Source organism: Aythya ferina (assembly GCF_964211825.1).
Source record: "Aythya ferina genome assembly, chromosome: 17".
Taxonomy (NCBI): domain Eukaryota; kingdom Metazoa; phylum Chordata; class Aves; order Anseriformes; family Anatidae; genus Aythya; species Aythya ferina.
In genome coordinates, this window is record NC_140316.1 from 6824249 (window position 1) to 6845618 (window position 21370).

Here is a 21370-nt window from a genome sequence, read left to right on the forward strand (position 1 = left end):
GAGCTTCTGTGCCAGCAGCCATCCCCTGCCGGCTGCCATGCCCCCTCTCCGTTCTGCCTCTCTTTCTGCAGTCAGTCTCTCCTGGAAATCCGAGTCCAACCTTCCTGCTGGCTGCTTCACTCGCTGCTCCCCATGCCAGTATTGTCCTCGCTGGCAGCACTGAAGGCCAAACAATTCCCCCGGCAAGGCGATCAGCTCTACCAGTTTTCATTAGGGTTGTCGGTAGCTGTGGAAAATGGAAAAAAATCCCGTCATACAGGGCCAACCTTCACCACAGGGCTGTACCTCGACACCATGACTTGGTAGCCAAGGCGGCTCGTAACTTTTTGCTGTAAACCAGCACAAGGAGCCTCCCGGCACAGCACCTCAGCTTGTGAGAAGCCCGAGTCCGGTGCCACGGGCACTTCTGCCAACTTCGGAGCTCAAATCCCAACGTGGGGGCGACGATATTTATACGGGACGAGACAAGAAACCCTGCAGCTCCCATTTCTTGGGGGCGGGACGGGGAGGAGCGGGACGGCGGCGGGGAGGAGCCGCTGCCCGCTTCCCCGCTCCCCGTGCCCCGCTGCCGGCGCTGAGGGCTGTGTCGCCATGCCGTTCGTGGAGCTGGACACCAACCTGGCGGCCGAGCGCCTGCCGCCGGAGCTGCCTCAGAAGCTGTGCGCCGCCAGCGCCGCCATCTTAGGCAAGCCCGCTGAGGTGAGTGCGGGGCCGAGGGGCGGCCGGGAGCGGCACCGGGAGCGGCACCGGGACCGGGATCGGGACCGGGACCGGGACCGTGACCGTGTGTGTGCCGGCAGCGGGTGAACGTGACGGTGCGCAGCGGGCTGCCCATGGTGGTGTCGGGCTCGGCCGAGCCCTGCGCCCAGCTGCTCGTCTCCTCCATCGGCGTGGTGGGCTCGGCGGAGCAGAACAAGGCGCACAGCGCCCGCTTCTTCGACTTCCTGACGGCGGAGCTGGGCCTCGGCACCGAGCGGTGAGTGCGGGCTGTCCCCAAGCTGTCCCCAAGCTGTCCCCAAGCTGTCCCCGGGCTGTCCCGGCCCATGGGACCGCTCTGGGCCCCGGGACATGGGGCTGGAGGCTCGGCCCCTTGCCCCGTCCCCACATGGAAAGGAACATTCCCCTGGCCCTGGGGTGCCGTCAGGATGAACACCCGACAGGTTTAGAGGCGCTCGGGTGCTTCTGAAACGGACGAGTCTCTCGTAGGAGTTCAGTCTGTGTTTGGGTCTGTGCGGGTGAACTCTGGCACCTGTTTGTACTCTGCCCGCACGCAGCCTGCCTGTGCTTCTGTTAAATTAACGCCTGGGGTGGGAGCCTGCTGGAGCTTAGCGGAGATTTTCTAGCTTGCTGCAATCCGGGCAGGGATAACAACTCGTTGTAAAATAATATTTTTTTCTGTCTGATGTGTTTTTGCTCTTATAATATAATGCTCTTATGCCTGATAAGGATTGTCATCCGCTTTTACCCACTGGAGCCCTGGCAGATCGGCAAGAACAGGACGGTGATGACTTTCCTGTGATCCCTCGAGCAACCTGTGGGAACGAAGCAATGATGAAGACAACCTAGAGGTGACCAGCTCCACTTAACTTGTCTCCTCTTGTAGCTCTAGTAGTCCGGCACTCTCACCTGTGTGATTCTGTCTATGCAGCCTGTGCCTACAAAGCTGAAGACTGGTGCAATCAGCTGTACTGATTTTATTAGAATAATTTGAGGTCTTTATTTCAAGCCTGTCCTGTAGCCCAAAGGCTCTCCAGCTGTCTGTTGCTAACCCCGTGGTTTTGCCATTAGCAGTCTGGTGATGGCCATGCTTACCAGACCTAGACAAAGCTCCTAGTAGCAGTGCAAAGCTTGTTTAAATCCAGAACACATCTGGTTGTGTTGAGAATCACAGAGGTTCTCCAGTTTATCCAGATTTCTTCATACTTAGCAACGCAGAAAGATCCTACTTTCTGTTTCCCTGTGGCAGCAGAAGGCTCTCAGGCTGGCTGAGGAGACCTGGGACATCCCTTCAAGTTCTTCTATTTTGGGGCTTCCCAGAAGCCCTTTCCAGAAAGCGATGTGATTACTGGGAGGGAGATTTTTGCATTTATTTCATTGTTTATGTAAGGCTCACATCAGATCTTGTGCTCTGTGGTCTGCCACTGCCAGCTGCCAGTGACTGCTCCCACAAAGTTTCATTTGTCCACAGAATTTTCATGGCTGAATGTTTGTGTGGCAATGGCAGTGTGCAGAGGATGCAGCTGCTTGTGAAGAACTGCACTGTGCCACGGGAAAATGTTTTGAAGGTTCTGCTACCGTTAGATTTAATCCCTGTCATTTACTCAGCTGTTCAAAATACTTTTCCTTGCCCCACTGTTACAGGGAGTTTAGGGAAGGTACAGCATCTCACTGTGCCCTGTGGCTGAAGTTTTCAGCCCGCTGTCCTCTGTGGAGGGGCTGCTGTAGCTGTACACAGGTGACTTAGCACAGTGACAGCGCTCTGCCTATTGGGCCTGGGCCCTTACAACTTCAGCTGTTGTTACACTTCACTCTGAATGGAAGCGTTTTGGTTTGTAGGACCTGCATGCTCCATCACTCTATAACTGGAATGTGCATGGTATTTTATTAAAACAAAAGCACAGTACTTTTCATGTATAATGTTATCTTGGCCGTCCACTGATAATGAAAACTTTAATCAGTTTCCCTTCCACTTTGTGACTTTGTCAGGTACCAGACATGGAGCCACAGAGGAGCTAAGAGTGTGGAGGTCCGTGGAAACACAAGGCTGAAGAGTACTTCTGCATTCCTTCATAATTCTGAATAGATTTTTATTTGTTTATGTCTCAAGATAGTTGAAAATATCCTCTTTAATTACGATTAGAGGTTAGCTATTCCCTATGCAGCTTAAATACCTTCTATGTTTGCAAAATCTCATTCAGGGCCACTGGGGGGCCCACACCTCTGATTAATAAAATTTATCAGAACCTCTTTTGGTAAGCAGCAGTTATTGGCTTAGCGTGGCTTTCGTTTTCATATCTCTTAGTGCTTAGAGATAGATACTTGGCTGCCCAGGTCTCTGCATTTTCTCAGGTCTCTTCAACTAAATGTTTTTGAAACTAGGTAATAAACAGGTGAACTGAATATGAAATACACGTAACTCAGATGTACTTTGTTGCAGGGAAGAAGGTGGGCAGCCCTGGTTATGCCACTATGGTGTAAAAGAGCTTGACCAGCTTTAGGTGAATACTCTGAAATGCAGAGAACTATGCAGCTTTAATCCTGATCCGCAAACGCAAACTGTTTGTTTCCTGGAGGTACTTCTGTGCCTTGAAGGAGCAAGCAGAAATTCTTGCAAAAGCCTTAATTTCCATAACAGAAACTTGTTCTGACCTGTACCCCAGCTCTGCTTGTTTGGGCAGTGTTGACCACGTTGATTACTGCAGGCTTTGTGCCTTCCTCTCACCGTCCACTGTGCCCCGTGTTAGCTGTTGCCCTGGGACTTGTCTTTCCCAGCACTGCGGAACTGACCAGGCAGAGAGAGATAAAGGAGAGGGAAAACTTGGAAGAGTACACCATGTAAAGATGTCTCAATAAAAGGATCCTCAGAGATTAAATGTGACTTTCCTACCTGTTTACATGTCATAGCTGCATTCTGGCATGTCTGACAAAACATCCTGGAAAGATGTAAAATCACAGTGGAAGTGCTGGGTTAATAACCAGCTTGACAATTTTACGTTTCATAGAGCTTTTTTTATGAGAGCAGTTAAAATATTAATCAAGGGAACAACTTTGGTTACAAATTTTTTTTTGTCTTGGCCTGAGCCAATTTACTACTTCTGGTGCTGGGGCCTGTCAGTGCAGAAAGAGATGCTGATAGTCTATAAACTTGCTACTGGCTGTTTTCTTTCATGAACTGTTGGTACTGAGTATAGTTCTTATGTTCATGTTGATGTAAATAGATGGGCTATTTTTCTTACACTGAGCTAATTTTAGATTAGCTTAGTGTAATATTTTAGGCCTTTAAAGATATGCTGAGGGGAGTTATGTGGGCTAGAGTATGCACACAAGCCTCTAGAAGCAGGAAACATTTTCTCACATCTCTGTTGCTTATGTTTGTTGGTTAGAGTAAATTAGATATACCACTCTTATCCATCATTCAAAATTAATGTTATAAAATCCCCTTCCCTTGAATGCTACGTGCAGATTGTCCTGCTTCCATGGTATGGAATCTGCCTGTCATCTGGATTTAATATCTCCCAGCCATAGTAAGTTTTTTTTTACCGTTGTACTGACATCTGTAACTTCCCAGGCTTAACCTTCTAAAACTGATAAATATCTCTGCTCCCAGAAATGGCCTCCGTTGGTTTGTTTGAGATCACTGTGTAGGCATGTTTGCATATTCAAAGGTAATGACCTGGTTTTGAAGACTGTGTAACTATTTCTTAGCATCAAGGCCTTTGAAGCAAGGACAACCTTTCTGTGTATTTACACAAGACAGAGGACCAGTGACACCCTGAAGGGCACTTCTGTCAGAAAAGTATTACAAAATCATGATAGCTGTTGAAATTACTCTGCAAGCACAATGGTGTGGTACTGCAATGTATGTGGATGGCAACCCCATTCTTAGATGGAAAGATGGCCAGTATTTTCTCCCACAATGCATATTTCAAGTATATTTACGTACTCCTGTATGTAAAATTTCACCCCAGCCCTGAGGTGTTTCTTTACAAGAAGGGAGATTACAGTACAAAAACTTGTGAAATGCTTCAGTCTGAACTGTGTCAAGCCAACACACAGCTTCTTCTTAGGTTATGTGCATATTATGGGTTTCCCCAAACTGATTTTCCTGCTTATGCAGTTTGTAGCTAAAATTAATGATGCTAACTACCCTGCCAGACGTCTAATGAAAACCAAGGGAGGTGCTAATTCAGTGAAACGCTTGAGATCGTGTTTAACTTGAGCAGTGTGGGGTGGACTCATTTTAACAATCAGTGACTTTAGACGTGATTATATGCCACTAATTGTGTGAGGCTTGAGCGTGTTCTTCACAGCCTGTGCGTGCTCAGGTGCTTTCCTCACAAGGAGCCTTCATGAGTGCTGTAGGTAATACACCTGCTCTCTGAAATTGATAGCAATATCATAATATTACTTCTAAATATTTTTTTCCACAAGCAATTGGCTTAGCAAACTGTTTGTCTGAAATCACTGCTTCACATCATCATCATGCTATCGTACAGGAAAACCTCCCCTATCTCAGCCACGTAAAAGCACGCTCCCATCTCTAGCTATCCCCACAGGGAATCTGAGGCAAAACCGGGCACTTTGGGCGATTTTCTAAACCCCCTAACGGCCGCAGCGCCCCCCAGCCCGTTCCCGCCCGCCTTCTCCCCCCCTTCCCATTGGTCGACTGAGGGAACGCTCCCTGGCCCAATGAGCGGCCGCTTTGTTGGCGACGGGTTCCGGGGCGGTTGCTGTGGAGATCGCTGAGGAGGCGGCGGCCGCCGCTGTCCTGAGGGAGCCGCTCCGGGAGCCCCGCGGCGGCTGCGGCCCGACGGCTGCTCGGGGCAGCGGGGCGGCCCTGCCAGGTGAGTGTCCCCTCCGCCACAGCCCCCGGGGGGCCGTGAGGGGCTGCCCTGCCGTGCCCTGCCCTGCCCAGCCCGGCGCTGAGGGCGGCTGAGCCGAGCCTGGCCTGGCCCGGCGCGGCGGGGCCTCTCCTGCCCCGCTCCCTGAGGGCACCCTGAAGGTAAACGGGGGCTCCTCCCCTCCCCCGGCCGCCTCCCAGCCCTTCCTGGGCCACCCTGCGGGCAGGGGAGTGTGGCGAGCAGTGGGAGAGGTGTCCCCGCTCCGGTTTGCGGAGAGTTACCGCGTTTCAGTGAAAGCGGCTGTCGCTAAAATGCGGCAGAGGTGAGCTTTGCGGTGTTAAAACAAACAGAAAACAAAAAATCACCAAAACCCCAAGCCTTCTTTAAACAAACACGTATTTACAGTGTATAATTCTGTGTACAGCAACAATAAAAGATGCCAGGAAATACCAGGTTACTCCCTTTGTTTCTGGTTTCGAAATAAATAATCACCCAAAGGATGTTACGGATAACTGGGAACAAGAGTCGCTTGAAATTTTTACCTAAGTTTTAACCTACTAAGGGAAAAAGAGAAGTTTTAAAAGTGAAGAGGCTTTAATGGCTATTGATGCCTTTTAGAAATGTGTTCACCTGTAATAACCACAGTTTAATAGCAAAGACACTCTTGCAACTGAAAGATTTCAAACGGATTGTAAAGTTTTGTGGTTTGGACTGATTGTTTTTCCCTGCCTAACTGATGCCGCTGTGTTGCTCCGAAAGTTCTTATTGTGACTTAACTTTATTCTGAGATATTCTGAGGCTGTTGTAACTCAGTCCGCAGTCAGGATAACATGCACATCCAGTGCCTGGCTTAAAAAGCCCCAAACCCCACTTGCCTAGCATAGCAGTGTAAAAGCTGTGTAAAGGTTGCGTCTTTGTCCTGTTTCCAGCGGCATTGCACTCTGTTTGGTTTTGTGGTCTCAATTTGTGACCACCAGAGAGAAGAGCTGCTAAATATTTGTCACAAACGTCTCATTTAAACTAAAGTAGGATTAAAATTGTTTCCTCGCCTTTTCTGTAGTTGCAGTCTCATTGGCAGTCCAGCCATGGAAGTAAACTACTGATTGTAGACTTTCCTGTTGACTTTGGTACAGTCTTAAACAAGACTATGTGATTCAGCAAAGGCATCGAATGCGTTTCTGCAGATGGGCGTATTTGTAAGTGAACTTAAAAATCCTCAGTTTAAACATCTAATTGATTTGATCGTACAGCCTTATTTGCCTAGATGTTGTGTCTGCACTTTCTGTCAAAACCTGGGGCGTTCAATACTTTTGAAAAGAGATACCATTAGTCTCTGCATGTATTTTCTACATGTGCAATATAGACAAGGGATTATTGTCTTTGATGTTTTATTAATGTTCAGTGAGTGACTTAAAAGGAAAAATGCTTTATTGCTGTGTAGTTGTCAGTCTGATTTAGCTGCAGGTAAAGTAAATAGTGTGTGGGCAAACAAAGTACCTGCTGAACTGATGAAATTAATGAAAAAGCACATTTTTTTCTACAAGCAGAACTAATCATGATAATGTATGAATTCAATTTATATTTCAAAACTCCCACTACTTCCTGCTGCGGTTAATTTTGGAATTATTCTTCTATTAATGTGGTCTCCAATATTAAAGACAGTTTTTAGCCTGTTCTGCATGTGTCATCTCTGTTTCAGTTGATGGAAAGGCTTTACACATAAGAGTGAAGCTTTTTTTTCTTTAAAAAAAAAAAAGCCACACAAAACTCCATAGTGTTTTGCTTTTGCTAACATGTTTCAAGCAGTTTATAGAATATAAATTTGGGTTTAATTCTGTGGAAAAACAACTTTCACACTTATAATCTGTATTTTCCCTTTCAAGCTTCTTATTAATGGTAAAAAGACTGAAAATATTAGTACCTCTCCTGCAGAATGAAGAAATACTAGTTAGTAAAAGTTCAATTTCTAGAAATGTATAAAAATAAAAGGTCTAAGTGCGTATGCAGTGGCTGTGACTTGTAACAGGGATAGCAGTAATAAAAACATTTTAAATCAGAATAATTTCTAGGTGCAGACAGTATTTCGAGTAATGAGTAGCCACTGTGATCTGCTGCAAAGTCAACAGGACTTGGGTGGCTTTTCCATTTTTTCATTTCCTGTTCTAGAAACCATGGCACTTGCTGATTCTTAGAGACTTGAGAGAGCACCCTGCTTTGTGTTGCAGATGAAAGGTACAGGAAAAGTTCTACGTTTTTATTTTAATTAATGGGAGAGAAATTTCATAAGCTGTAATGATTCATGCTCATGTAATGCCAGTGTACACAAGAAGCTTTTCCTTTGTGAGTTTTTTGTCATTTCAGGGATTCATGTTTTAATGTTACTATAATGTGGGTTAATTCAATATATGCTAACCAAATAACCTTACAGCTTTAACTACGTTGCCAATGCTTCCCCTACCCCATCACCACTAGGAAAGCCATCCTGAAGTAATGAGCATGCTTAACTTTGTAGTTTATTCTCTGTCTTTAGTTAATTTTAACTTTAATGTTGTTTTTACATGGTAGGGCAATTTGTCTCTTGGCATGGGGGGGCAGGGTGACATAGGACAGTTAATTGGTTATTGCTTAAAGTAAATCTAGCCTGTCTTTTACTTCTGAATGCTTCCTTTATGGATGGAATAAATATTCTAATCCAATTTGCTTTCCAGACTTTCTAGTGTTTAGCACTCCCTGCTAATCCTGGAGAAGGACAGTGTGAATATTTACAAACATGGTAAGGGCTTACTTGACATGGTGTTCAAGATGTTTTGGAACTTGAAAACTTTCTCTTTCTGAGAAATAAGAAAGAATAAATTGTTATAATAAGAATGTTGGTTTCAGAGTGATTGTAGCAATTTATAAATTTAAGAAATTGAAAAGCATCCCTGTAATATATTTTGTGCTTTCTAGGGAAGCTATTACTCGAAAGACATTTGAAATTTTAACTTTGTTTTTAGCTGACTTTGGGGAAGAGATTTTGATGTGTTATCATTTGTATATATTGTATTAGTGACGCCTAAATTCATTGCAGCTCTTGTAGCATTATGCAGGGACCTCACAATATAGTGTGTTTGCCAAGTAAAGTGTTTTTTAAAAACCAACCAACCAAACAGTTTGCAAGAGAAACCGAGACTCGTGTAGATGTAACGGTTCTTGTGGAATCTCAACTGTCATTCTAGATTAGAATTGCAGCACTAAACGCAAGCTCCACAATTGAGGATGACTATGAAGGTACCTTCAAAAGTCATAAAACACAGACAAAGGAAGCACAAGTAAGTAAACGCACAGTTTTCTGAAGTGACATAATGGGTGGGAATTTTGTCCTCTCTTGTTGAAGAGGTTGTTTATCCATAATTTTTTGTTCTTAAGAAAGTTTTGTTAATAACTTACCTCTTCAACCTTCCTTTATCAACCTAAATTCATTTGAGTTGTACTGAATTAGTAAGGCTAGTGTTCTTTTGGGTGAAGACTTAATATGCAGTAGTAAGTACTATTAAAGGCACCGTATCTTTTCAGAAGCTAGTCTGAAAAATGGTGAAATAAAAGCATGAAATAATCCAATTTTGCTTAAAAATAATAATGTTGTTGTTATATTTGATAAAATTACCCACAGAATATGTTCTAACTTTTTAAACTACAGGAAGCAGAAGCTTTTGCTTTGTATCACAAAGCTTTGGACCTTCAGAAACATGACCGGTTTGAAGAGTCTGCTAAAGCTTATCACGAACTGCTTGAGATTCGTCTTTTGCGAGAGGTCAGTGACCTTCAGAGAATGAAACTCTATAAACTGTTATTATATTTTGTATGACTTAATTTCTTACTGGCTAATTACAAATGTCAGTGTTCTCACTTGGCAAGTTTTTTGTTGCTATTTTTAATTTGACTAATTCCTAATGCCCATGTTGCATTTATTTTACTGTTTCTAGGCAGTTCTTTCTGGTGACGAGAAAGAAGGGCTGAAACATCCAGGCTTGATGTTAAAATATTCCACCTATAAAAACCTAGCACAACTGGCAGCACAGAGGGATGACTTAGAGACAGCCATGGAGTTTTATTTGGAGGTACAGTACAGCTGAAATAAAATACTGGTGCCTTGATGTTTGCAACAACTTGCCAAAATACAAGTGTACCCGTCTCAGCACACCTCGTTTGTATATAGGTCTGAGTTCTGTGTGCTTTCTGACTTTATATGCTCACCATTCAGTCCCCAAGCCAGTAGTGCCTCAGTGTAAAACTAAAGCAGGGACAGTCTCTGTAAACAAGCAGTTATGCATGTGACCAATGTCACATCTGAAATGTGACCAATATTGTCTGTTCTGCTTTCTAGGCTGTAATGCTAGACTCTACTGATGTCAACCTATGGTATAAAATTGGTCGTGTGGCAATAAAACTCATCCGCCTACCTTTGGCTCGTCATGCTTTCGAAGAAGGTCTCAGGTGTAATCCTGATCACTGGCCTTGTTTAGATAACCTTATCACAGTCTTGTACACACTCAGTGACTACACAAGTAAGTACAATAGAAATCCTTTAAAAAAAAATCTGAAGAAACGTGTAATTTCATGTTAAAATATTGTAACACAATGCAATTGTAAATGAGAAAAATATATCTCTCATAGGCATGCAGTATGTTAGGATGTGGTGAAGATTTTTACTTCATGATAAGTGATGATTTGTATGAATTCTGGTTGTCCTACAAATAAATGCCCGGTATGGTGTTTATCAAGAAATATGAGTGGATCTGCATTTTGGTGTTGGATCTCTGCTTTTGGTGTTAAAATATCTTTCTTTAAAACAAAAACAAACTCCACCTCCAAAAACCAACAACAAAAACAAACAAAAAACAACAGCAACAAATACCTAACTAGCATGTTTGTTAGTTCAGTAGACAAAATCACGAGTGGTGTATAAGAGGAAGAGGAAGGGGAATGAAAACTGTCAGACCTCTGTGTTCCATCAGGTGTCAAGTGGGCTATTTTTCACCAAAGGATGTGCTGTTGACATGTTAAGTGTTTGATATGGACTGCAGAACATATTGTCAATGATAAATGAGGTCTGAATTAAGGGTATTTGAATTTTCTACTCCAGAGTCCGTCAGCTGTTAGGTCTTCTGTGACTTGCTTGGCTAACGGGATTTGATCCTTAGCAAGTCATGTTTTGACTTTGAGCTTTGGACTGTGTCTTCTGTAGCCCAGACAAGTCAATAAATAGTCTTTCAGTTCTTAGAAAGAATCACTTCACTGTTTTCAGAGTAACTGTATTGTAAATTCACTTTTGCTCCAGAAGAGCTGTCTGTCAGTCTGGAAGCTGTAAAACCGAATTCTCTTTATGTAGTTTCACATGTGAGCAAAAGCCTGGGAGGGATTCACTGCTTATTGCAGTAGTGGAAGACATTTGATAACCATGAACATGGTAAACATTTGTGATTCCATTTTACAAAATTCTAATACTCTTTGTGCAGGACTGGGAGTCTTAAAAGTAAACAAAAAATGTACAGCAAGTGTTCAAACAAAATTAATGTGCTTTTTTTCCTAGATGTAATACTTGAGAAGAGGTAATAGGTTGTTTTAACTGTATTTTCATGGATGTCGTTATCTGACACGTTACAAAGCTATTGGTTTCTCTAAACGTCATGTTCAGATGGAGTTTAGTGGTATATGTGAAGCCCAGAAATGGGATCGTTTGAGTGAGCCAAAGTAGCAATTGACCATTCAATTTTCATTTCTCTGTCAGCATGTTTGTACTTTATCTGCAAAGCCTTGGAAAAAGATTGTCTGTACAGCAAAGGATTGGTTCTGAAGGAGAAGATCTTTGAGGAGCAACCTTGCCTCCGGAAAGATTCTTTAAGGATGTTCCTCAAATGGTGGGTGTCATCTTAGAGTCAGTGCTGAGTTTGGAGTGTGAATTTTAGGCTCAGGTAGTTCAGAAAAGCCGGTGTGATATAATGCTTTAAGCTATAACAGTGTCTTGATGACACTTTTAAACACTTATCTTTTAAATTAAACAAAAAACAACAACAGCAACAACAAAAAAAAGCTAAATGTTGCAGCTACCGACAGGATGTCAGGGAGAAAGTAGAGGCCCATAAAACTTATGGGATCTGCCCAAGGTAACTGAACTTTTATATTCTAACATCTGAAATGTGAAAACAGAGTATTTAGAGTGAAGATTTAGAAGAGAATGCATAACTTCACAGAAGGTTCTGTTTACTTAAAGAGATCCTGATTTATTAAGCTATCTTACGTCTGGCTATTAAAATTAATTGCATGCTGAATTAAGCCAAGGCTTTCAGCCACTTGGCTTTTGTTTCTGGATTGTGGTATCTCTGAGAGAGTGGACTATTTTTAACTTTCAAAAATTCATTCCTAGACTTGCAATATACAAGATGATTTTCAACTCCAATTTTTTTGTGGTTACGTGAATTGTTCAGAGTAGCACTTTGGAACGAAAGGAGTTTCTCAGAAGTACATTTTTTTTTTCTGAACCATGAATTTCTAAGTTATCACTGCTCAAGAAAGAAAACAGTACCTACCGCTTTCCTTTCATTTCTCAGTATTTGGGAAACAGAGTAGGACAATCTAAACTTATTTCTTAATTTTTAACAGAGCAGAGATTTCTGGTGGTGAACACTTTTACTGTAGGCTATAAAGTTTGCAAAATAATGTTTCTTTAATGCATGTTTTAACCCTTTATTTTTGTTACATTATAGGAAAATATAAAATGAATCTGTGTTTTAAAAAATCAAACCCTTTTCTTCATTTCTTAATATTTCCTAGTGACATGTCTATCCATAATGTAAATGTGAGTACAGCTGAAACAGGAAGAATCATAGATGAAGCACTGGAGCTACGTAAGAAAAGACAGGCTTTGCTAGTGCGAGACAGAGAACCAGACCTCAGACTGGTCCAGCCAATTCCCTTCTTCACGTAGGTCTTCATATTTTCTGTTTCTAACAGGTTTATCAGAAGCTACTTATGCTGACATCTGTGTTGCACTTTAAGCTTATTCAGAAGGCTTTTATTGCTTTAAAAAAATAAAAAATAAAAGAAGAATACTTCCATATGTTACGAGTCTGTAGGTTGTTTTGGTCTGCTTACAATTTTATTGTAAGCCACATATCTATCAACTTTCAACCTTTGAATTAGAACTTCGGACTGATGTTAAAAAATCTTAACTGAGAATGATTTTGCAATCGTTCCAGCTGTATTACTGGATTTTATGTTTGACTAGTTTGAACAAGAACTTCAAAGTAAGTTTAGGTTTTAAAAAAACATTTTTTACTATTGGTATGCTGAAAACTTGTGAACAAATTGCTGTTCTTTATTTGCAGCAAGATATAAGGATACTATTAAGTTGTTAAATACTTCTTTATTAAGGTATAAAGGGTTATTTTTTATTGCACATTTTCATGGAACATTGATGGACTCTGCATGTAGGTTGTCTTGCAGAGAAGCTATGTCTACTTGTAGATAAGGGTGATTTTTTACTGTTGTTGATTAAATGCAGAATCTGAAAATGTTTCTTTTGACACTGCTTTCTTTTTTTCACAGTTCAGTACAGAGTAATTTCTTCAGCAACTACTGCATAGATCTTTTATTCATGAAAGACATTTTCTGAGACTAGGCACACTGACTGACATTTCCTTCCTACTTCAGCTGATGCACCAGTTTCCTCTGAAAACTTTTCTCTGTTGCCATATTTTGTTCTTTGTTTTATAGTGGTGCATTCAAGAAGCAAAGATATTAAGGACCTCTCTTCCAGGCCTGGAACAGTCAATAGTCCATATGACAAGAATACTGGAAGATATTCTCCAGCCTCTCTAGCTGTGTAACAGATTTTGACTCTCAGATTACATGTATTCTTCTGAAAAAGCTGTTCTTGCTACCTCTAATTATTAGGGAAAGACAATGTTGAATGCTATTAGGCTTGTAAATACAATTTAAGAAATAATGTGACAGGAACTAATGAAGTTATGACACCGTTGTGTTTTCATGTGCAGATGGAAGTGTTTAGGAGAAGCTTTACTTGCCATGTATCACCACCTCACAACATGTGATCCTCCACGACCCAGTCTGGGAAAGAGAATTGATCTGTCAGAGTACCGAGACCCGGTTCAACATTTGATTGTTTCTCCTACCTCTACTCCTGTCAGTGTTATTCAGCCAACTCCTGTCAGCACTAGTGCAGTGGTGACAGTTGCAGACCCTGTGTTATCTTATACTCCAGCAACAACTAATTTTCCAAGCCACAGTCAGAATCTATTGGAACCAGGAGCTACTGTAGGTGAGCAAGGTACTTCAGTTTAAGATTTGTGATTTTTCCTACTTATCTGGGTACTAGAAGCGCTACAGAAAAGCACTACAGAATACACTGGGAAATACTGTCTCTGAACTGCTTGTTGGTGGATTCAGAAACTTTTTAGCATGTGTATAGCATAGAACACAACTTCACTTTTTTTCTACCATATAAAGTTATCTGTTATCTGTTTGAACTGGAAAAGGTAAGCCACCTAAACTGTCTGAAAATCACTGACTGGCAACTCAGACATGGGATGGGTGTTCAGGGCAGTGGACTTCTTTCCTATCTAATGGATCTGGGAGTCAGGTTGGTTTGTTTTTAATTGTTACACCAGTGCAGGAGTATCTAACCCCTCCTGTTTTTGTTCTATTGACTTATGCTTCTAATCTCAGACTGAAAAAAGGAAGAATCATATCTCCTTTCCAGCAGTGTTGCATATCAAACTGCTGATGGTGTAGAGTCTTGGATTCCTTAGAAATGAATGAGCAGTTGCATAAAAAGATAAGACTTGGTTATTCTGCTTTTATGTGTAACTTTAAGGACCTGAGAGAACCAAGCTGTCAGCTATGTTTATTTGAAACTTGTATCAAGAGGTTTGAATATTTTATTGTGTAATTGTATTATGTATTTACATATCTAAAACTCTCAAGGAATTACCAGTATTGATATTCATGGGAATTTACAAATGGTGTTGGAGGTAAAGGCAGACTCCTCTGATTCTCATTGCAGAAGCTTCTTGAGACTAAAATAATGATTTATAATGAATAATGAAATGCAGAGTTTTCAGTAAGAAGTCTGCTTTTTGCTTCAGAACAGCATTTTTAAGCAAAATACCATAGCCAGTTTATATTCTGTTGTTTTTAAAAAAAAAAAATTATGCTGTTTTCAGAAGGAAAATAGAGTATTCTATTCTAGAGTACCTTCTCATTACTTTTTCTAAAATGGTTATCCACTTCTTTGTCAGTTTAATCTGTCAGTATTTATTTATTTATTTATTTATTTATTTATTTTAATTCTGTTTTTAGGTGATATATCTGCAGGAGATAAATCCAAGAAAGGGGTGAAGAGAAGGAGAATTACAGAAGATAGTGGTGAAACAGCAAAACGGAGATCTGCTAGAGTCCGAAACACTAAGTGTAAAAAAGAGGAGAAGGTTGACTTTCAGGAACTATTGGTGAAATTCCTTCCTTCCAGGTATGGTACAGAAATAACTTGCATCTTGGGAGTATCAAGAGCTAATTAGAGGAGGCTGTTTGGGCTTCAGGTTGGTTGATATGGCTCAACCTTAAAACCACTATATCCATGCTATTTTTTAAAGGACATGCAATGCAGTTTTTCGTAAGTTTAATAAAACTGTTTTTAGTGAAAACTACTACAACCTAATTTACAAACTAGAAAGCTTTTGTTAATGTGAAACAATTAGAAGACAATGCAGACAATGGTTTAGAAGACAATTAGAAGACAATGTCAAATTGGGCAAGATCAACAAACAAGGTGTTCTTGGTTTGGACAAAATTTGGGAACTGGATGTAAATCTGAGTGTGCTTCGGTTACTGTGCTTTCACAATTAAAATATGCACAATGTGCCACGCTTATGTTTGATTTATTCGTGAAATAAAGAATGATGACTTTGTTGGTATAGTGTTTTTTGCCCCACGCTTTTATACAGGTTAAGAAAATTAGATCCAGAGGAGGAGGAAGACCCTTTTAATAACTATGAGGTGCAGTCAGAGATCAAAGAAGAGAATTTCCAGCATGTTGGACCACATAGAATGTCATTTGATTCTACAACTTTTATGGAATCTGGTAAGGATTTCATTATAACAACCTTTTCTCTGTTGTTTCTTTCATCTTGTATGCTTTATTTTCTGTATTTTCCTATCTTACATCTAGAAGATGCAAATAAATATGCTATTTAAAAAGTATAACTTCATGGCGAGGAGCTATCTTGGTTGGTAATGTAATTTTATTGAAGTCTTGGAGACTCTTTATTTACTGTGTGCAAGAGCTGTATTGCATGGAGTCTCCCACTTAAGCATATTAGGATACTTAGTTTTGCATTTATGCAGTGCAGGAGGACTGCTGTGGCCTTTTTGTAAGCTTAGTGCAAAATATGCTGTTGAAACTAATTTGTTTCAAATCATGGTTTGTCTTGACCTTAATCATGTTTGGCTTTGTGTTTATGTGCTTTCTAGAGAAACAGGATGTTCATGAATTCTTGCTGGATAACCTAAACAATGGTGGGATCTTGGAACTCATGATGAGATATTTGAAAGTCATTAGCCAAAAGTTCCTGGTGAAGTGGCCTCCTGGCTTGTCTGAGGTGGTCCTTAGCATCTATAATAGCTGGAGAAAGCACAGCAGTAGTCTTCCCAATCCATTACTGAGGGACTCAAGTAATCAGCATATCAAGGTAATGAAACATTTTTCTGTATTACATTTTCTGTTTCATTGCCACTATGTTTCTCTCTGTGCACTGAAAGTACCTAACCAAAATCCAGCAATTAGCTGCAGGCTTTCCTTAGCTCTTTCTGGGGAGCTGCTTGTGCTAGCTGTTGCATCTTCCATAAACTGTGGTATACCTACTGCAGCTCATGTAACTGTTTGTTCCTGAGCTCCTGAACATATCTGTGTGATACTGTATGTATGAATACTCTGTATATAGACAGCATGTGCGTATATAAGCATATAGATGTAATTTGTATGTTAGATACTTAAATAGTTTTTATTCCTTTGTTCTGTTGTTGCTCTTTCTTTTCCTTCCCTCCCTTTGCTTCTGATATGACAGAATTTTGTTTTGTTCACATTGTTTGAGGGTCAGCATTTCTGCTCTAAATAAAGTTAAAAAAAAAAATGCAGGCTATATTAGAAGCAAGCTACAGTGACAAATGGAAGTAAAATAAATATATATTTAATATCAAGTGTTTCTACTGATTTTTCTGAAAACTGTGCTCCACTGATTTAGTTTAAAAAAACAAACAAAAACGTATTATTTAGCAGATGTTAAAATTTGTATACATCTGGTATGTAACTATTGTATTTCTGTGTATTTTCATGTATACATACCCTTTTACTGAACAAATTTAAATGTTTACAAATGTGTTTATTGGGTTGTCACTATGATTGCATAACATCTTGCTAGTATGTAACGCTTCGTGTTATGCCATTTAAAAGAAGAGAAAGCATGAGGACAGTGACTTTAATCCTTGAATGTATTTTAAACTCATTCTCTAAACTATCCTGAGTGTAATAAGTTTGGGGTTTTTAAGGCTACAAAGGGCTATTCTGGTAACATGCACTATGGACCTTTGAAACTTTTCGTAAGCATCTAGATTTTACAGACAGATCTGTAGCCCTGTGAATGTAATCAGCAAATAGTATATTCTTCACTGCACAAAACCACCTGGTAGATATCCATGGTGACATGATTTTTATCATACTTCTGAACTTTATCCATCAAGCATTAATAAGCTGGTAAGACTAGAATACATACTCAATCTCATGGAGATGATGACTTTTTACATCTCAAATGTCAGTGCTGCTACCATATTCTGAATTATTTGTTTAATATCTTCGCACTTCTTTTGCAGGATATGATGTTGATGAGCCTTTCCTGCATGGAACTGCAATTAGATCAGTGGCTACTGACAAAAGGAAAGAGCTCTACAGGTGAGAGTCAGGTGTTTCTTTCCTCAGAATAAAAATGCTATAGGTAAATGAAGAAATTTTTCTAGGAATTCACTGGATTTGGGAGTTATCTTTTCTTAAAATACAGAACTGAAAGGTGCGTATTATAGGTCTATCAATTGTTTGCCTTCAAGTAGTACTTTTGAAACATTTGTATGTGGGACTCTTTTCATGGGATGCTAGTAACCTTATCATAAAACAATTGATTTGCAGTTGCTCCCCGAAATTGCCCTGCTGCCTCTGTCAATGGAAAGTTTGGTCCTGACTTCCCAGGAATTCATTTCTTGGGAGACCTGCTTCAGCTGTCATTCGCATCCTCACAGCGAGATTTATTTGAGGAAGGCTGGATGGAGTTTGTCACTCGGGTGTATTGGCTGAAAGCTCGCTTTCTAGCACTTCAGGTTTGTTTTACGTGTGTTTTAAAAAATAAAACTTCTCCCAGCAATTAAAAAGTAATGTCCAGAAATGCTGCAGTTGATTTGGAAAATGAGAATTATTTTAGGGCTATTGCCATCTTTTCTTCAGATACACTGAGTTAACTTCTGCCTGTGCAGCTTGCATTTCATTTCATTTGTGACCACTCAACTTCAGTATGTACTTCGGTTGGACAGAGCAAATGGAATGCATTCACCTTGCAGAATAAAAGAATGTTTCTTGACTCAGTGTTTTGATTTGTACAAATGGAAGGATTATTTCCACTGTTTTATGCTTCTGTGTTCTTAAAAGAACAGTATTTTAGTCAATCTAAATTAATCTTTCATATTCGTGCAACTTGAATTCTGTTTCTCTGATTTGTTTTAACTCCTATGAAAGTCACTGCTAAGATGCATTTTTTTTTCGGTTTGGTTTGGATTTGTTTTCATGTGGGAGGATGTGCAATAATCAAACTGGCAGTGCCTGCACTGAATTTATACACTTTGTACGTGTTTGGGAAACCTTGCTGCAGACAAAACTGTTGAGGTTCATTGTGTGTTTTCTCTTTTTTTCTCTCCCCACTGTACTGCTTCTGTAGGGAGACATGGAACAGGCACTTGAAAACTATGATATCTGCACTGAAATGCTACAGAACTCCACTGCAATGCAAGCTAAGGCTGACAATGAATGCATCACAATACGGTTACCTAATCTACATGTTGATTCTGTTGTTTCTTTAGAAGAGGTAAGAATTGACTTGCAGTGTTCTACCCCTTCCAGTTTCAAAGGCCATCTATGAATTAGCTCTTTTGTCATGGAAATTTTACCATATCTGTTCTAGATTTTTTTCTAAGAGTGAACGAACAGGTTCATAGTTTAATGATGATGTTATGGCCAGCATCTTTTCAAGCAGATGGCCTTTTGGAGCTGTTTATCCTGTACAACTTAAGATTGATTCTATGCAACATATTTCTATTAGAGCAACTGTTAGGTGCAGCAAAAAATTATTAAACCAATGTTTTATTTTCTGTTCTATGAACATAACTTTCACTGATGGCTAAATGAGCTTCTTACTTCAGCAGTCGATTTTTTCCACATAATAATTTGCATATATATTTAAATAAAAGGTTGTCCATCTTCTATTCTTTCTGTTGCTGTTTTGGGAGATAAACTCCAACCCAGGTTATGCCAACTTCAGTTTGAAGTCCATTTGATGGATGTATATTTGCAGTGTAGAAATGCATGATTTGGGAATTTGAGACAAAAAAATATAGTCATTATAGCACTATAGTCATGTACTAAGTAATAATTTAAAATATGTGGAACAGCTTAAGTGTTACATAGTAGGTGTTTTCTTCCTGTTTTATGTTCCTGGATATAACTGTAGAGTTAACATAGCTTTACAGCTGAACTGCTAGGTAAAATGCCACTAGTCAAATGTACGTAAAGACAAAGGTTGGATTGTGCTATCTGTGATGTTTACAGATTGATAAGAACCTAAAATCTCTGGAGAGATGCCAGTCTTTGGAAGAGATCCAGCGACTGTATGAGGCAGGGGATTATAATGCAGTGGTGCATCTGCTTCATCCAACTTTATGTTTTAATGGTTTTGGAAGAGCAAAACATCTGGAATTTGTAACATCCATACCAGAGAGACCAGCACAGCTGCTTCTCCTACAGGTTTGTTTTGTCCTGGGAACAGGATGAAAGGATTTCTAGAGTGGATGTTAATGGTTAATGAGTCTTATTTACAAAGCAGAACATGGAACCAAATCTGTAAATGGTCAGAACAGCATAGTTTTATCAACATCATTAGAAGTATGTCAGTTTTTGCTAACTGCAGATACAAGATGTCTGATGTCTATTTGAAATGGCCAGAAAAATTCTAAATTCAAATAAACTTGAATCATTTGCAGAAACATCTAGTGTCTGGATTCATGTTATCTACATCTGCTGTGAATACTTGCAGCTTTTGTTATTGTTGACTGTTGGTGATTTACAGCTGTTCTGAACCTGAAACTTAAAAAGCTATGTAGCATATAAATGATTTTTATGATCTAGTGTACCTGTCCTGCATGAATGATAAAGTGTTAATACATATATCCAGTATAATGGCTATAGATTCAGTTCATGTGACACTGAAAATAAGTGTATGAGTGACCTCAGCTATTGGAATAGTTTGAGCCTGTCAGGTTTTCAAGGGGGGGGAAAAAAAGGCTGCACAAAAAAAAAAAAAGGACTGATTTTTAGCTGGACTGAGCCAAATCTGACAGTTTCCATGCCATCTCGTTTACCCAAGCTTGGCAGAGTATAAAGAAGCAGGAGGATGTTGATACAATGCTGGCCTTGTAGTTGCCGCTTTGATATTTATAAAGTTATGGTAAAATGGTTGCCCAAGATCATAAACTGCATATGGTTAGAATTCATTAAGCCTGTAGACATCACCTTCTTGAAAATTTGTATTTCATGCCTCTCTTATTCTAGCAGAAAGATTCAGTGATGATATTCAGAAATTTAGATCATGTTTGTATATTTATCGTCCAGGGCCCGTGCACCTCCTGTTGTCCTTTAATGTGAAGGTGTTTTCTTAAACTTAGTAGAGTAAGCACCTTACTTTTATACAGCGTATTGCTTTTCTCTGCTGTGTGTTCATGTTTTAAAATAAACCCTTCATCCTTACAATAGACTTTTTCATATTTACATTCCCTAGGACTCCCTACTCAAACTGAAAGATTACAAGCAATGTTTTGAATGCTCAGAAGTTGCCTTGAATGAAGCAATTCAGCAGATGATGAATATGACAGCAGCCTCTGCTAAAGAAGAGTGGGTTGCTACGGTAACACAACTGCTCACAGGAATAGATGGTTCATTGTCGTCAGACAGCAGCATCCTGAAAGATCCTTCTATAACGCCAAGCCTCGTTCGATTAACAACCAACCTGATTCAGGTAACCTGTTCACCTGTACTCGGAAAGAGGCACTGCATGATACAGGCCTTAGATGTGATTGTAGCTTCTGTCTTAATTGCCACCTGTTCACAGTGACATTTTGAGTTATGTTTTTGTTGGGGTAGAAAGGAAGATGAACATTATCTTCAGTCTTCATTTTCATTTCAGTGTGTTAGGCACTGAGCACACCTGTTCTAGAATCTGTAGCAGTAGGTACTTTCAAATGCAAAGCTGACTAAAGTAATCAGCAAGTGGTAGTAAAATAACCCAGGGAACAACAATTTTCATATGCTCTGTTTGTAATGGTGATTTAGCTGTCTTGGTTGCAGTTTGTAAGTTATGGTGTTATCTTGGCTGTACATGTTTTGGGCTAGAAAACAAGATCTCATGAGCCTTAGGAACATGGTAGAGTTGCTTGCAAGTGCT

General features: G+C 40.1%; 2 protein-coding genes across 6 annotated transcripts in view; both read left to right on the forward strand.

Annotated features, from left to right (window-relative positions):
- The first annotated feature begins 509 nt into the window (after positions 1-509).
- Positions 510-2967, forward strand: DDT (D-dopachrome tautomerase). Its single transcript, XM_084538884.1, has 4 exons — positions 510-699; positions 801-976; positions 1447-1568; positions 2707-2967. The coding sequence occupies exons 1-3, from the start codon at positions 592-594 to the stop codon at positions 1517-1519; spliced, it is 357 nt and encodes a 118-aa protein (XP_084395010.1). The 5' UTR covers positions 510-591; the 3' UTR covers positions 1520-1568; positions 2707-2967.
- Positions 2968-5429: 2462 nt separating this feature from the next.
- The window catches only part of CABIN1 (calcineurin binding protein 1), a 112959-nt gene continuing 97018 nt past the window's right edge, over positions 5430-21370 (forward strand). For 3 of the 5 annotated variants that reach the window (XM_084538885.1, XM_084538889.1, XM_084538888.1), the window contains exons 1-19: positions 5430-5564; positions 6622-6757; positions 7728-7793; positions 8270-8334; positions 8780-8872; positions 9241-9354; positions 9527-9661; positions 9928-10108; positions 11332-11461; positions 12375-12524; positions 13598-13890; positions 14922-15090; positions 15566-15702; positions 16092-16309; positions 17487-17565; positions 17797-17984; positions 18596-18742; positions 19483-19677; positions 20708-20944. In XM_084538885.1, the coding sequence (XP_084395011.1) occupies positions 8332-8334; positions 8780-8872; positions 9241-9354; positions 9527-9661; positions 9928-10108; positions 11332-11461; positions 12375-12524; positions 13598-13890; positions 14922-15090; positions 15566-15702; positions 16092-16309; positions 17487-17565; positions 17797-17984; positions 18596-18742; positions 19483-19677; positions 20708-20944 (2469 nt within the window). In that variant the 5' untranslated portion in view covers positions 5430-5564; positions 6622-6757; positions 7728-7793; positions 8270-8331. The remainder of the gene's footprint in view (positions 5565-6621; positions 6758-7727; positions 7794-8269; positions 8335-8779; positions 8873-9240; positions 9355-9526; positions 9662-9927; positions 10109-11331; positions 11462-12374; positions 12525-13597; positions 13891-14921; positions 15091-15565; positions 15703-16091; positions 16310-17486; positions 17566-17796; positions 17985-18595; positions 18743-19482; positions 19678-20707; positions 20945-21370) is intronic. The other 2 variants (XM_084538887.1, XM_084538886.1) reach the window with 2 other exon arrangements.

Bases quoted from the DNA above. Each gene is read 5' to 3' on its own strand.
- DDT (XM_084538884.1), top strand. From the start codon at position 592: ATGCCGTTCGTGGAGCTGGACACCAACCTGGCGGCCGAGCGCCTGCCG. The intron at 700-800 runs GTGAGTGCGGGG...GTGTGCCGGCAG, and splicing joins TCTTAGGCAAGCCCGCTGAG to CGGGTGAACGTGACGGTGCG. The intron at 977-1,446 runs GTGAGTGCGGGC...ATGCCTGATAAG, and splicing joins CTGGGCCTCGGCACCGAGCG to GATTGTCATCCGCTTTTACC.